Source organism: Scomber japonicus, chromosome 18 (genome assembly GCF_027409825.1).
Source record: "Scomber japonicus isolate fScoJap1 chromosome 18, fScoJap1.pri, whole genome shotgun sequence".
Classification (NCBI taxonomy): domain Eukaryota; kingdom Metazoa; phylum Chordata; class Actinopteri; order Scombriformes; family Scombridae; genus Scomber; species Scomber japonicus.
In genome coordinates, this window is record NC_070595.1 from 19,692,326 (window position 1) to 19,709,218 (window position 16,893).

Below are 16,893 nucleotides of genomic sequence, written 5' to 3' on the forward strand. Positions count from 1 at the left end.
TCCTCCGACCAGCGTGAGCTGGCTGGCTGGGAGTCAGGCCGGCGTCGCTCTGTCACGTTTATTTTCAGTCGCTCACCCGGCTTGCCAGCCAAAGTGATAAAAGAGAGACGAGCTGTCCACAGTGGCGTGGTATGTAACAGTGTGTGTTTGTGTGCTTGCGTGCTGCTAGGGAGGGAAAGTAGAAGAACGCAGGAGGACAGATATTCATGGAACTTCTTCCAGTCCCCCCTGTGTGACCCCCACCTAAGAGTATCAGAATGGCTCGTACTTGGCTCAGTGTCACATGGGGGGCTTCACAGCCAACTGTGTGTCTCTGGGCCAATTAGTTATCCAATAGGAGGGAGTAGTCAGGGGAAGACTTGAGTTGAGAGGGAAGCAGAGTTATTTACATTCTCTGTCTGCTCTTCAACACAGGCACACTGTCTCAGAAGTCTCTGACGAGATGAAGAGCCTGATCATTGAGAAGAATAAAATGGGCCTGGAGGAAGATCCAGAACTGCTGGTTAAAGGTGAGTCTGACTCCCAACAAACGCAATTCATTACACCTGGTCCACCTGTTGCGAACAAATATGTGATTACACTGAGCAGAGTGTTATACTGCTGAAATGTAATGAGTAATTAATTAATACATTAATCAGTTGACAGAAAAGGTATGCACAGAATTTTTGATTATTGATTTATTCTCTAAACAAAAATGAGAAACATTCACCTTTTTTCACTTTATATTAATGCTAATTGATACGTTTGCATTTGGGACTGCTGGTCAGACTAAAGGAGTTATTTGAAGATGTCAACTTGGGCTCTTGCAAACTAATTAATCAAAAAACTGATCTATAGATGAATCAAAAATTAAAATAAGCCCTATTTTGTCCTTCAGTTAATGAATAAGTTTTGCAGGGTTAAGCTGGTGCACTTCATCTCATTAAGTTTAGTATATATTTTATTACTGTAATTGTCTATAATAAGTAGTGTCGCAACTTCATGCTGCTCTGTCCCCCTGTAGCCAACTCTTCTCTGGCCACATGTGCCCCACAGCTGCTCCCACTCTCACCTCGCTGTGTGTGTTCATGTAAAGATAGCTACTGGCATCAGGAGTGCTGTCTTGCGTGTCTGATGCTTTTGAGGAATGATCTCATAGGATATTTCTGTGTGATTTTTTTTCTCTTCTCTTTTTTTCTTGGCCTGCTTCTGCAAGGGAGCAGTAAAATGCCAGCACTTGGATAAGTTACGTCCTGTTTGGAATGGCGGCAGTCAGATTGCCTAATTCTGACAGCAGTTACCATGCACTCTTGGATAGTGCCCCTCCCTCGTTGCTGTACCCTCTCTGTCCCTGTCTCACTTTGGAAGAAGAGATTAGGGAGCCACTTTCCCTCCAAAAACGTAGGACAGCTTACCTTCATTAGGCCATTGATTACACTGTCACTTGGGATTTCAGCTTTTGCACCACGCCCCCAACCTTCAACTGACCACACTATTACACACTATTACAGCCCCCACAGTGAAGCACCTTAGGGCATTAGATAATCCCTCTCTTTTCTTTCTGTGTGCTGCACAAGGATATGTTTTCAAGAGTACCTCCATTAGGGCCTTTCCCTTGTTTTGTTTGTTTTTTTCTTTTTTTTTCAGCAGGGCGTCCTGAGGCTACACTGGGTGAATATTGTCCCAGTATCTAAAATAGGCCACCAACATTGTAGATAGTGACTGATGAGGGGAGGATGAATTGTAAAACCCACGGAGTGGTGACAGAAAGAGATGTTGACATTGGTTTATTGACATTCCTTTGTTGATTTACAGTAAAGATGAACTGCTCCTCACATGATACAGATCTTCTCATGCTCCAGTAAACTGCGGCTGAATCTGAATGGGGTCTGGTTTGATCTGAAAGGGGAAAACAAGTTTAGTTCTTACTTTTATATAAATGTAAAGCTTAATGAAATACACAAGGCTCCAATTTATGTTTCAGATTGTCAAAAATGCAAATCTGTCTTCCTTCACTTGAATTATTACTTTATGTGCAAAGGATTTAAATTGCTATTCCATATTGGTAATAATTCACATTGTTAAAATGCCAAAGAAATTCTTGAAAAGCCAGCTAACAGCATTAACAGACCTAAAAATATTTGGCCATCACCAGCGTTAATGTAAAAAGTGTTTTCGTCAATTTCTGCCTGATTTTTAGATTATATCACTGATGGTGAAGTGTGTGCATGACCCTTTTTCTAGACTTGAACTTTGAAGTGAGCTTTCTTTTTATTTGCAATCTTGTAATGAAATATTGTCTTTATAACATTATGTTAAGATACAGAAAACAAACAGTCAGTACTCAGAAAGTGACAGGAAAGTTGCAGTAAAGAGATGAAAATGCACAGAGAGAGATTGTTTGCTCAAGCTGTGTTTGAGGGGGCAGGGCATTGGGGGTCAGAGGTCACAAATGAAACAAATTAAGGGCGAGCCGTGGCCCCCAGGGGAGGCATTAGCAGGCCGCAGAGATGGGATCCAGATGGGGGGGATCATGGGAGGGGCATATAGGGGGTCCCAAACTCTCTCTCTCTCTCTCTTTGTCTCTCTCCTTTTCCTTTTCTTATCACACTGATTTAAGTTCCCAAAAAAGAGCAGCATTGGTGGGATGTCCCATGTCTGTTGGCGTCAGGGTAGCAGGCATGCCCTTCTCTCCATGTCTCGCACCCAGTCAGCTTGTCTGCACCCCCTGTTTCACATCCAGTCTGTCAGCAAGCTCAGCCCGACTTACCTCATGGTTTTTATTTATCATTTTACGTTGGGTTTTGATTCTGCCCCCCTCTGATGTGGTGTTAAGTACCTCCAGGGTTTTTGCTTTAGGCTATATTGGGTGGGTTTATGGTGGGTTCAGACCTGCCACTTATATCGTATAGAAGCATTCTCGAAGAGGAGACATTGCTTGAGAGGCTGAGCCTGCAACCCCTCCCACCCCCCCAACTTTATTTACTTTATTTTTATTTTGGAGTAGCAGCGAGGCAGTGGAAGCTTTGCACTGCCTGGGAAAACCACTTTGAGGCAAGGATGAAAACAGGGAGAGAAGAGAAATGGGTGGCAAAGAAAGTAAATAGGAAGAGAGTGAGAGCAGAGGGAAGAAAGATGCAGGCGAAGTGAGAGCTGGCTGACAGGTGGCACGCAGCTTGCTAACCACAGAGGAAGCTGTGATGCTGGTGTTGCGTCATTACTGTTTTTACATGGTAAAAAGCTGAAGGTACATTGCCTAATTGTTTCTTTAAAACCACTCCCAAATATACATGCACAAACCATATAGACACACATGTATAGCCATCCCACAAGTGGCACATTGCCAGTTTATAGCAGTGCCCTGCCCCCACAGACAGTACCACCCAGCCTAGCATCCAGGTGGCGTGCTAGAATCCCTTGCCAACCTCTCAATCAGCCCTCTGGATGAACTGGGACCCCCCCCCACCAGGGCTCTTCAATCTCCAAGGCAGCATCTGGACAGAGTTCTGCCAAACTACTTTATTTATCTTCTCAGAGATTAAATATTTATTAGCACACATACCTTCATTGCTATTTGGGAACAGTGGATCTGGGCTATTGCAGCCTTTCAAAACCCTCAGGACTTTGGGAACACAACAATCTTGCAGTTTAGAGCCAGACCTGGCAAGACCAACTTGCATGCCTATGAGCTGGCTGAAGGCATGTCTGCTTTACTGTCTCTCTCTGTCACACTGTTCCAGTACCTCTCTCTCGCTCTCTCTCCTTTTCTCTTTTTCTCACTCTGTCAACCCCCAAAGTGGTAATTATGTAGGCTGCATGCAGGCTTTAATGCCTATGCCATTAGCTAGCTGTATTTTTATCCCCTAGCATTTACCCCAACAAGGCAGTCACATACAGACTTCTACAAACTTTATGGACAATTACATGCTTTGGGGATTATTCTTAGTGAAGACATGGTGCGCAGCACTGATTTTGTAGCACCACGACTAGCCTACCTACCGCCCAGACCTTTCAAGAGCAGGGCTTTGATTGGTCTTGGTCTGATGACACAACACAAAGAGTGCCAGAAAGCATTGTAAGACAAATAAGAAAGCATTTTCGTGATCGACAACTTACCCTAAGGTGATACTCAGGTCAACTGATTCTCTAATCATGTTGCAACAAATCTTAGAAATTGCGCTAACTTTGGTTTCCTTTGTTAAGTAAGAAAAGGATTATGTAAAAAAAACAACATTGAAAATAGTATGATTTTTTTATTGGTACAGTAACTGCAATCCACACAAAGTTTAACATCACACAGTCCTTGTAATGCATGGGGCTAGTGCTGGCATTGAGTTGTCTTGTGATGCATGTGTCTGTATCTTATTAAAGGATGGCTGTTACGGGAGGTGCGAGGTAACTGGATCAAGCAGCGGCGGTACTGGTTTGTGCTGAGCCAAGACTCCCTCGACTACTACAGCGGACCAGAGAAAGGAGCCCGCAGACTGGGCACGCTGGTCCTCACCAATCTCTGCTCTGTCATCTGGCCAGACAAGCAGACCTACAAAGAGACGGGTGAGCGACGCACTCATATAAGCATACTCAGACAGGCTGATGCGTAGCTGACTCAACCTTGTTTGCGTTTGCCTGTAATCTCACTGGAGATCAGTAAGACTTGTGTTGACTCCTTACGTGGTATAGTGATGGGACATTCTCAAAAGTTCCTGGGAAGTTGCTTTGGGTTCTTTGATATCTACGTGACATCTTGTGGTCCCCTTTCCCCTCCCATGAACACTGTAATTCTGAGTAAGTTTGGGAAGCCCCAGCCGTGGTTGATCCAAAACGTGGCTCAAGGTTGGCCTAGAAACATAACATCTGAGTAATCAGTGGGGGCAACCCCCTTCCCTTCCTGGGATGAAAGAGAAACCAAAGGCCTACAGAATAAAGAGGAAAGTCTACTGTACGGGAAGAGACACAGGGATGACTTGTCCTTTTTTAGTCTTTATTACTCAAACATGTTGACCTCTGTCTATGTCTGTCTGCCTGTCGATCAATGGAGGTGATTATGTGCTGCTAACTTAACCAAACCACTTAAAATGTCCAAACCTTTATATAAACCCAAACCTAAACATAGCTCATATTAACTCAATATGCCAGGGGACTTTTTTGGACAGAAGTATGCTTTCAACAGTGGCTTTGTCACAAGTTTCATCTTTGTGTTCCTCCTAAGGCACTGAGAAATTTGTCACATACGAGTTGCACGGAATATTTACTTCCTCTGTGTGTTTTCTGGTTGTTACCATAAAATATTAGTTCCCTTTAAGGATTCCTTCTTTGGCATCAATGTCCCTTTATAGTAAAGCTAATATTAAGGCAGCAGACTGGTTCAAAGTGGGAAATGGCAATACCACTGTGTTGTAAAACCTCGTTATTTTGGGTTTGTACTTCACCAAGAACCTAAACAAAGAAGGATATGGTGCCAAGTCACGTAACAGGAAAGCCTGATAACAGCCATGGGGCTGCAGATCAGGCCAGGCTGCCTGGGGTATGTCTAATACTTCCTCTGCACAAGGAGGAAGCATGCCTTTTTTTCACTTTTATTGTATTTTATTGTCCAAGAGGAGACTTACTGAGGGGTATAACACTTGTGTCCTAACTCATCTGTAGAATAACTGTTCTTGTTTGGTTTTGGCGTGGTCTGAGGTTCCTCTCAAGTTAACCTTTGATCCTCAGTGAAACCGAGAGAGGAAGTCAGGGAGTGGGAGTCACGTCAGATATGCAGGGGGTGTCCCGTGCAGGGAACATTTCACTGTTCCCGTCTCTATTTACTTAAATTACACTATCAGAGTAGGTGCAGTTAGAATTACATGTCGTATAAAATGGTTTTTTTTGGGTGTTTCTCTCTCAGGCTACTGGAGCATCACGGTATATGGGCGGAAGCACTGTTATAGGCTGTACACCAAGCACTTCAACGAGGCTGTGCACTGGGCATGTGCCATCCAGAAAATCATTGATACCAAAGCTCCCGTGGAAACGCCAACTCAGCTCCTGATCCGAGACATTGAGGTGGGCCATACAACACACACACACACACACACACACACACACAGACACACACACACACACAAATACATAGACACATGGCTGCTACCTGTGATAAGAGCTACCAAACACAAACAGCTGCCGGGCTACACATTATTCCCCCCTGCTCTGTCACCATGGAAACCACACGGCTACATTGGGCCAGGAGTCCAAAGTTTCCCCTGCTTGCCTCTCTCTTTCGAATGACCTCATCACACTGGGACAGGACATAGCCCATAATAACAGAGTCCAAGTACCAAACCTGCAGCAGAAAGGTCATTTTAAGATAAAGGTATTTCCAGTTATTTGGATTCGTGTGATTTGAAAGGATGCTCTTTGCTTAACCTTCTCACGTGGACAGCCATATTTTTAGACTAGAGGTTGCTGGAGAACACAGTGTGCAGGAATCTCATTGAGCAGACAGATGACTTGTCTTGCATCAGTCTGTGCCTGAAGTGAAGAGAGGGGCAGTTTTGGCAGAGGAGGTGGAAGAGGGCTTGGCGTGAAGCAGCAGGGCCAGATAAGCACTCCTTTGCCTGGCCTCCTGTCTCCGTAATCTCCTAACTCAAGTCTCTAATCTTAAAGAAAGTGGTTAATCTGCTTGCCTCCGCCTGCCCCTGTCTGCTTCGCCAGGAGAGGCCGAACTTATATTTTGGAGGAACAGAGGGGGCCTGCTTTTAAAGTGCTCCTCATTCATTGTTTTGGATTTTCCCCCTGAAAATTCTTCCACAGTCTTAAAACAGTCTCCCTCAGTCTGTTGCTTTATGTCTGTCTCTCACCTTTACACACAGGCACGCTTTCTCAAATAGGCGAGGCATTTTCCCTGTCGAGTGTGAGATTAGGACTGCTGCTGCAAAAATCAAGGAGAGAATGAACAGAGGAGGCTTTGTGTGAACAGGACTGATCGCTTATCTTTAAAGCATAGATTCATGTCCTGGCCACAGACACAAGGGAGTGCAGGGATTGCAATTTTGGCCTTGGACCTACAGCCAGAGGCCATGTGTGAAAGAGAGAAAAATGGAGAGAGGTTCTGAAGAATAGATTAGATGGTTAAACGCCTCTATTTTAAATCTCACACGTTACATTTAAAAGATAATTCCAGTTTATTACAACTTGTGTCAAGCCATCCTTTTGATCTGTAGCAATAACATCGCACTTACCTAAGTGAATTGCAGTTTATCACAACTTCTGTAAGGCCATCATTCTGATCTGTAGTAATAACACTGAACTTACGTAAGTGAATTGTTGAAATCTGGGAATGCAGCAACATTGCTAAAAAGACATCTGATTTGGCAAGAAATGCTCAGTCAGGCATCTGAATTTGTTGTAGCAATGTCATCGTGATCCTAGATCTCAGCTGTTACTTCACTGAGCACAAGGTTGAAAGGATGGACAAAACTATGAAAATAATAACAGAGTTGTAAAAAAATAGAAAGTATTCTCTAAAGAAGTTTGAGAATGAGTACGTTAGTAGGAAACCAAAGGGAATGAGTGGCAGTCTATAGGTCTAACCATGTATTTACAACATAGGAGCGTCATCTAGGATGTAGTCGTACTGTATCTTGCCTTACATGGCCCACAGAGCAGCATCTCCTTCCCAATGTACAAACAGACAAACCTGTCACCAGTGTGCACCAAACACTTGAGAAGAATGTGTCAACTTTGCCCCACTAAGAAGGGGGAAAGCAGGCTTGTCTTGTAGCCAGAGAGAAAGGGTGGCGGGTTTAGGGGGGTTGCAGAGGCAGGAGAGAGCCAGAGCAGTGGCAACGTTACTAATGAGCAACAGGTGCTAGAGGGCAGTAGCATGGAAGCCATCTGTACCGCTGTAAGGCATCTATCTGCATAGGCAGTGAAAGACACAAACACACGCACACTAAACTCATTGACACCAGTGGATAAAATATAATGTGTCAGCCATGCTGGTGTGGTTTGCTGGGTCATCACTTGACCTTCCTGCTGCTTTGAAAGTTGCCAGAGCTGAATCGTGACCCTGGTCAAATCGACCCTGGTCACCCCTGACAGACGAACACACACTCAATCACCCGCTCACTGACTTGCTTCCAGGTTGGCTTCAAGCATATTGAAGGAATATGAAAGGTTATTGACATTTTTTAAAATTTGTTGTTACCTTCAGGAGAACAAGTTCAACCCCGAGGTTGTGGAGCACATTTACCAGCACAACCCAATCCTCAAATACACCCAGGGTCCCCTGTACGCTCCTCTGCTGCCCTTCCCCTATGGCAGCCTGGAGCACACATGTAAGTGCTTAAGATATACACGTCATACACTATCACGTCAAATATGTGTGAAGTTGCAGGAAAAAATGATAATTATAACTAACACTACTTGGAAATAAAAATCATCCTTTTGGATCCCAGTATTGATTAGCTAAGTCTTTGTTGAAGTGGTTTTGAAATATATAAAATGCACTATATAAACAGTTATTTATGCACTCTGTAAGAAACTGACTATTTTCTGCAACTAGGATTTGCAAAGGAGGTGGAGAAAACGGAGTGTAATCTTTATTACACTGCTGTTTTAATTGAGAGGCAGTCTTAAGCACAGTGCAATTCAAATTGACATTAAGAACAATATAAATAAGCCATCAGTGAGTAAAGCATGTCTTCTGATGAGATGCTGATGTAATCTGATGTTATATTGCAACATAACATTTTGCTGCAACTCCATTATGTTTATATGACATAAGTTTAATATTATACAGATCCTACAGAGGTTAAAACATTCAAAGCAAAACACAATATTTCACTGCTGTACTTCCTTCTCCATCTAGACCACAGCGAGAAAGGCTATGGCTCTGTGCGTGAGGAGGCCGTGAAGCTCTTCAACTGCCTGCAGCAGCTGGAATCGGCACGGGATCCAGTTCCAATCATCCAGGGAGTGCTGCAGACCTGCCTGGACCTGCGGCCCCTCCGCGACGAGGTGTACTGCCAGCTAGTCAAGCAGACCAGCTACACGCCTGCCCCATACACTGCTGCACACCTCCGCTACTGGCAGCTTCTTACGTGCATGAGCTGCACCTTCCTGCCTGGGCCCAACGTGCTCAAGTATCTGCGATTCCACCTCAAGAGGTGAGTTGCACACAAGCGATATCATAACACAATTGAAAAATCCACTCAGAAGTGAGGTGATTGTATTGAAGTTGCTGTATGTTATTGAAATTGTTAATCTCACATGAATATACTACCTTAAGAGGAGGAACTTTCTTGATATTGCATTATATTTTTCTATGTAGTTTGGAAAATCAGAAACCACATCTCAGGAGTATGACCTGTAAGCTGACATGAAATCTATGTTTATGTATAAAACCTATAATCTTTACTTTTACAATGTAATATTAATACAGCATGTGCCAAATTGTATTCATTCACATCACATCATCTACTAGTTGTAATTACACAGAAAATACATGGATGGAATACATTGCTCTAGTTTCTCACTTAGTCCATGACTTGTGGAAATGGAAATCTCTGCAGTGAATGTTGACATTTTAAGGGAACAGTGATACAATCGGGTCTATCCTGTTGTTATATTGCAGCGTTTATTTAAAATTCATGAGACCAGTTTTACATAAACACAAATTGTAGCAACAAGATGCCACCAGAATCTGATATGAATGGGACATCAGACAAGTACCCAATTGTTGGTGATGGGGAAGAGTGTGAGAGAGAACAGATTGAATGCTTAGACATGAAGGTGATCCAGTGTAGTCGTATTGGGGAAAACCTGGGGTCTAGACAGCAGACAAAAACCAGGCGCCAGCATCCCTAAGTTTAGATATAGTAGCGTGATATGCCTTCACATTGTTAGCGTGTTCCCCCAGACAGATCTAGTGTTTTAGGGCTGGATTTGCAGGTCTGAATTAGCCCCTCTGTCAAGCATGCTAATCTAAGTTATTAGCGGTGCTAATCTTCTGCTCCAGATTTTCTGTTTTACGCCATGCCATCAAACCACTACAGTTTTCTATCTATATGTATGTCTGTACTGGGAATCACCCTCTAGCTAATGGAACAGTTGCATGCAATGGCGATTCATATTGCTGGGGGAACTCACTGCCTGTGTGTGTTTTGATACATCTTGCCATTGCTCTCACGCACTCTCTCACTCTGTGGATCAGTGCTGAGGCTGCAGCTGGGCAGAGCTAAGACTGGAGCTGGGCAGTGGGCCCAGAAACCCTCCTCTACTCCCCCAGTGCCCTGAGAAACCCCCAGGGAATGTCTGCTGTCAGGGAGAATAGGCCAGAAGAAAGACAGCAGAAGAGAAGGAGGGGGCAAGAAAGGAGGAAAGAGCAGAGAGGGGTGAAAAGAGAAGAGTATAGGAGGGATCACAGCCTCAGTGGAACATTCCTAATTATGTTTCTGCAGGACAAATCCCACCCTGTGGCCATATAGTTATGAGAGAGCGAGACATCGGAGGGAATGAGAGGGCCTCTCTATGTCTGGCAGAATGTTTGAGGCTCTCTTGTTCGCCTCCCTCTGTCCCCCTGTTTTGTGTATTTTGGGACGAACATCATAGTATAATTGTTTCCTTCCTATTTTTCCCTCCGTGTTTACACAAGGCTGAGCTCATAACTCCACTGGGTTATATTTCACACCTTTCACACTCCACAAAGTGTGTAAGGATTTCAGTGCGTTGTCCACTGCCTTTGTGTGCCCCCCCCCCCTTCGTTTAAAACATCATCACATGCACACGTACACACACACTCACCTACTGCTCCTGGACACTCCACTGGGAGGAAGTGGCAGGTCACTCTGGTTCACAGGAGCGGAAACACCTTTTCCTGTTTCGTGTGCTACCCAAAGTCAAACATGTTTTCTTTGCCATTTTCCTTTTCTTTGAAGGATTGAGGGATGTTGAGCCTTTTAAGTCCCTAAGAGCTAAAGTGAGAACATTTGTCATTCCTCGCCTCATTGACTTTCTAGCATTGCCAACCCAAAGAAAATAAAGAACTTACTTGAATCAAAAGGATGACGCAAAGTCCATAATCATACCATAACACCTTACAGACTTTGAGTCACTGTTAACATCACGAGCATTAACAAGTTCTCCCTTTTAAGTATTGAGCACTTTAATTTTGCTGGCAAATATATAGCAAATCTAAATAGGCTTGCATGCACGCACACACACACACACACACACACACACGTACATACCCCCACACTCATAATACCACCCCTCTCACTCTTCCTTGCAGGATCCAGAGCCAGAGTCCTGAGTCTGAGATGGATAACTATGCATCATTCATCAGCGAGGCTCTGGAGAAGACCAAGTGTCGGGAGTGTGTGCCATCCTGGGAGGAGATCCAGATGCTTATGAGCAGACAGGAGATGTTGTGCACTGTGCACTATCCTGGCCCCGGATCTTGCCAGCTCTACATCAGCTCACACACTACAGCCAATGAGGTTTGGGCAGTCTGTCAACTTCTCACATGCTCCTGTTCCAAATTTCTTCTTCTGTCTCGAGTCTAGTCATACTGCTTAAGCCACGATAATCACAGAAAATGCATTTCTATTTTTCCATAGTAATGTCTAACCATCTGTGCGTCCACCTGTCTTTTCAACCAACTTCTCCCCTGTCACTCCACAGGTGGTGCGAAGGATGCAGGAGAAGCTCGGCCTGCAAGAGAGCAAAAACACATTTGCACTGTACGAGCAGAACTCACTGTGGGAGCAGCCGGTTGCGGGCAGCGCTCTGATCGCAGACATCCTGACCAGGTCTGAAAAGTTAACATCAGTCATCACCCTGTAAAACAGACAGTCGCCTCGAGGAAGTCAGACACAATAAAACAGAGTCTGTCTGAGTCTGCCAAGAGTCTGAGCTATTTGTCACTCGTTAGAAGAATGCGAACAGAGTGGTGGATTGTGTATTTTTCTTTACTTGTCCAATTCCCATGCTGAACGTTATCCAGTATCCTTGATAACTGGTGACCTTGTCTGGTCTTATTGGTCAAACATGACACCCTGCTGGGAAACTGGACTTGTATCACCATGTCTGTCTGGATAGCCAAGGTGAGGCTGATGTCATTTGGTAGTACAAGGCAAAGTCTCAAATCAAACGATAAGGCATCCAGTTGGAATAAAAGGGATCTGTGTTTTTTTAGTAAGCGAGGGCGCCCGTGTCCTTACAGTGTTGAGTGACAGAGTAAACATGAGGCTCAGCCAACTGCAGAGTTACTGAACAACAATATTGGGGAAGCAACATCTTGTAACATATTAACATCCAGGCGTAAGATTCTTGGTATACCATTTGGATATTAATATATCTTCTAATCCTCTTTGTCCTTCTTCTGTGCAGCTTCTCCACCAAAGAGTCAGAATCTAAATCCCAATGGAAACTGTGTTTCAAGCTCTACTGCTTGTTGGATGCTGACAGCATATCAGTGGACAGCATTGAATATCTTTTCCTCTTTGAGCAGGTAATGGACCAGAACACAACTCCACAAAGGGCAGAGTTCTCCTTTGAGAATATCTTTGTTATGAGTGATCACTTCAGTGCTGATAATGAGATCTAATTTATTGTCCTGCAGTGAGTCATTCCTCGTATTTCATTGTATTAATCTGTTTTTATTTAACAATCATGAATGTCTCACAGTCTGTGATTGCAATAAAATACAGTGCATAAAAAGCATGACCAAGAACACTGGCTACGGTGCCGAGGGGGCAAAAGGCAGCCAACACTGGCTTCATTAGAACATTTTTCCTGAGGAATCCCATAAAAGAGTTATGGGACAAAATAAAACAGGGTGGGGTTGAGAGGATTGATGGCAGGACTGGGGCTATCATTGACAAAGTGTACCTTCTTTTCATCCTGATCTTACTCTCCTTACCTGTTTGTCCTGGTTTTGGCCTTTTTGTGCTGCAGTGCCATGAGATGGTGGTCCGTGGCCAGCTGCCAGCCTGTGAAGAGGACCTCCAAGCCTTGGCTTCCCTGAGACTTCAGTGTCTGATGGGTGACTTCAGCACACATGCACCCTGCCCGCCTCTGGATGAGCTTTTCCCCAGTCACATGCTAGAAGCTCGAGTTCTCATGTCCCTTTCCGCCCCACAAGCCCTGCCCCCCTGCCAGGTAGCAGCTCAGGGCTGCCCCACGACACAGCGCTTCCCAACGGGCCTCCTGGCAGGAACGCTGTGGAGCCACACAGCTACAGCAGCGCACAAGCAAAAGGTGGAGCAAGACATGCGCCTGCGGAGTCGGCTTAAGGAGGAGGCAGCAGCTGTCATGGGATCCATCTTGGAGCGTTGGAAAGGTCTGGCCGGCTATAGCCGAATGGACAGTATGGCCGCCTACCTCACAATCGCACGCCAGTGGTCAGGCTTTGGATGCACTCTTTATGAAGTGGACTTTTATATTGTGAGTATTATGACGTAGGATTAAAAAAGCACCAAAACATTGGGATCCATTAGTGTATGGGTCTTGTTAAGAGTCACTCAGACTCAAGTTGAATTAAGTAAACTGTTGTGACATCTGCTTACCTCTTCCTGTCTCCAGAGTTCAACAGGGAGTTTTTCCCAGAAGCTGTGGCTTGGTGTAGCTGCAACATCCGTTTCTTTATATCGGCAGGGAGAGGCAGAGGCTCTGGAGTCCTTCCCTTATGGCCAGATCTGCTCTTACGGTGTATCTGACAGCAACACCTTCAAGATCACAGCTGGGGATCGGGATCTGCTGTTTGAAACAACCAAGGTATTTTGGTTCACATCCAAGGTTACCATACACAAACTGAGGGTTAAAGACATCAAATGCACCTATTAATTGGAGCTGTCTTCACCAAGCTTACACACAATTTATCTCTGCAGTAGTCAGGATACATTTTGCATACAGTGGCCTTATCACCATGCAGTGTTCTGTACAGTCAGTGAAAGAAGCACGCTGTTTGTTCATGATACCCCCCCTCCCTCCTTCCCTCCAGCTCTCTGACCCACTTTAAAAACACTCATTAATTTGGTCTAAATAGAGAGCACACAACCTGCCCCTGCCCACCAACCGACGCTAACCACCAAAAGTTTAACTTCCTGGCATTAAATGGCAACTGGGGGTGAGTTTTATTGCAGTGGTTAGATTAAAATATTAGGCAAAACATTTCTCAGAAACATGGATGTTCTTCCAAACAGACTTTTTTTTTCAGCCGAGAACAAATCTTGCCTTTCACTGGGCAGATTTGCTTGCATCTTCCCACACAGAACAAAAAATCCCTCTGTGATCTCTCATGGGGCACAAAAGTGGCATTTATTTATTTATTGGAGGCACAGGCAAATTGAAGGACAACTTACAGTAGAAAGACTCCTACTTGTATGAACTCCTATTGCTCTGACATGAATGTGCAGAGTTTTGAGTCACTGAGCAAGGGAAAAAAAGAGAGTGGATTTGCAGGGGGTGATTATGGTTAGGCCTGGAGGGTAAGACTGAGGGCAAGATTAGCTGCTGATTCAAGGGTAACAGTTAAAGTTGAGGAGTAGGTGAAGGTTGAATCTCAAAGACTTTTTTTTAGTCAGTTTGGCCAAGCATTAGCAGGACTAGAGTAAGGGTAATGGTCACGGTGGCTTGTGGTGGTTTGGTGGTTATGTCCACCAAGGTCAGGGTAATGGAGAGACAGATGAACAAATGAACTCCTCCGCAGCGCCCTCCCTTTTTTCTGCAACAGCTGCTGAACAAAATATGTCAAAGTGATGAAATATCCACACACATGTAAGACTGCTTTTTATGATCGAGGGGTGTGTTTGTCCTCCAGAATCTGCCAAACATCATCATCCTCGGCTTCTTGAGAATCCAGTTTTTCTAGAAGCCGGATGACATCATTCCTCTCCACCCTCCTGTGACAGTGCCAGACAGTCACTGAGACTGCCACCAATCTGACCTCTCTCTCTCTCTCTCTCTCTGCTTCTCTCTTTCTCTCTTTCTCTGTCACAGCTGACTGAGATCATGCAGCTGATGAATGCATATTTCAGTGCCATCCGTCGCCAGCGAGGGAAAGGGGAAGATGTGGACATCACCATCGCAGAGAGCACAGAGGTGGGCTTCCATCACCTTGCTTCGACACCGATGCCCACCCTCCTGGAGCTGCCGTCGCACCGTGTTTGAGAAGGACCCATACCCGGACGCCCCCAAAACCTCCCCACTGTCCTCCTCTACGTGGCCTCAATGAGGCCCAGCCCCAGCCCTCAGGACCCCGCGCCTCCTCCGCTGGGAACGGCACGGCAGCCAAAACAAAGAGAGGGCTGTTTTCGCTCCCTGTCCATGAAAATAAACCATCACTGAGCTTTACAGCTGAAGGAGCTGGCCGATGCAGAGGGGGAGGAGGGGAGAGGAAGGCAAGGGGTTCTGTTTTGCAAGTGAGGCCAGAAACCCACAGAAACCAGTGCGGTTGCTGATGAGGTGTCACACACCCCCCCACTCCATCCTGTCACGCAACCACCTCTGTTACTCTACATGGCAACGCAGCCTACCCCAACCTCACCTTCAACCCCCCCCTTGACAATGTGAGACGTTGGTGTGAGCCTTGCTACATCAGGGAGAGATAGCCTCATAAGAGTTAGAACTCATAGCAAGACTAAGCTGTGGTACTCCCCTCATGAAGGTATGCCTTAGAGTGAAAACACTACTCTCTCTCTTTCTTTCTCTCTCTCTCTCTCTCTCTCTCTCTCTCTCTCTCTCTCTCTCTCTCTCTCTCTCTCTCTCTCTCTCTCTCTCTCTCTCTCTCTCTCTTCTCTCTCTCTCTCTCTCTCTCTCTCTCTCTCTCTCTCTCTCTCTCTCTCTCGTGCCATATTTGTATTGCCTTTCCTAGAAGGCAGTCGTCCCTCATGCACTGCTGGAATAGTGTTGAGAACATTCAACAACACACATACACACACCCACCCGTCTTTGGCTCTCTCTTTCTCTCACTCACTCACACACACACACACATACTTGCTCTCTCGTGCACCCTTATGCTGACTTGTTCATCAGAGACGGTCAGTTTTTATAAGGTCCCAGCCAGGCTTGCATTACCTGGAACTGTTGATGCAGTGAGCCATGTGAACTTGGAACTGGAAACAGATGTTGCACTCTGTAGCTAAGTCACTTTGGCTGCCATGGCCATATAGACTCTTACCGATGGGATTATCAGTTTTGTGTGTGTGCGTGCGTGCGTATGTGTGTCTATTTGATCAAGAAAACAATTTCCTGGATGGGACTTAATTGTGTTTCACAGAAACCAAAGGATTTAGGGGCTGTTTCTACATTGTTTCCACCAAATGCTCTGATTTGTCCTTAGTTGTGCTGCTTGTCTTGGCTGTAATCCTCGACATGAAACTTGGTTAACACTTGACTGATTGGATAATTTTGCTTATGTTAGTTACTATCCTAATGCAGCTCTACTCTGCTGAAAATAACAGGTGCTTCTCTGTATCTTATCGTTATTTTCATAATGTATATATTGAGTACACACAAGCCCCACCCCCCTATCAGTGATCATTTAAGAAATCACACAATATTTGCCATGAAGTTCCCCATCTGTCCCCTGCTATTCAAACACACCTTTCTAATTAGGCCATGGATGCTTTTGTAGTTTTATTTATGCAGACTGCGATTTTTTTTTTTCTTACTGTCCTTTATGTCTTAAACATGCCAACCTATGTGTGTTTTCTTTAACTGATCAGATCATGAACGTTTCCGGCTCTTTTCCTTAAAGCATGTGTAAATCCTGTGTAGCTCCTTCTTCATATTCACTGTCTTGAGTACTCTCGTGAAGCCAAAGTTTTGCCAAGTCGTGGGTGTGAGCATGGACCAAAGATGTTTTTTTTCTTTTTCTTTTAATAAGCTTTTATGACAATAAATTATCCCAAAGCAGATAGATCCCCCAAT

General features: G+C 44.8%; 1 protein-coding gene across 2 annotated transcripts in view; it reads left to right on the forward strand.

The window, feature by feature from the left end:
* The window catches only part of plekhh3 (pleckstrin homology, MyTH4 and FERM domain containing H3), a 30,582-nt gene extending 14,879 nt beyond the window's left edge, over positions 1-15,703 (forward strand). Inside the window, exons 3-13 of one of the 2 annotated variants that reach the window (XM_053338300.1) lie at positions 415-509; positions 4,351-4,533; positions 5,867-6,024; positions 8,174-8,297; positions 8,831-9,128; positions 11,252-11,459; positions 11,644-11,771; positions 12,352-12,472; positions 12,919-13,407; positions 13,546-13,737; positions 14,962-15,703. In XM_053338300.1, coding sequence (XP_053194275.1) covers positions 415-509; positions 4,351-4,533; positions 5,867-6,024; positions 8,174-8,297; positions 8,831-9,128; positions 11,252-11,459; positions 11,644-11,771; positions 12,352-12,472; positions 12,919-13,407; positions 13,546-13,737; positions 14,962-15,132 — 2,167 coding nt within the window. In that variant the 3' untranslated portion in view covers positions 15,133-15,703. Of the gene's footprint in view, positions 1-414; positions 510-4,350; positions 4,534-5,866; positions 6,025-8,173; positions 8,298-8,830; positions 9,129-11,251; positions 11,460-11,643; positions 11,772-12,351; positions 12,473-12,918; positions 13,408-13,545; positions 13,738-14,782; positions 14,920-14,961 lie in introns of those variants that run through there. The other variant, XM_053338301.1, reaches the window with a different exon arrangement.
* The last annotated feature ends 1,190 nt before the right edge of the window (positions 15,704-16,893 follow it).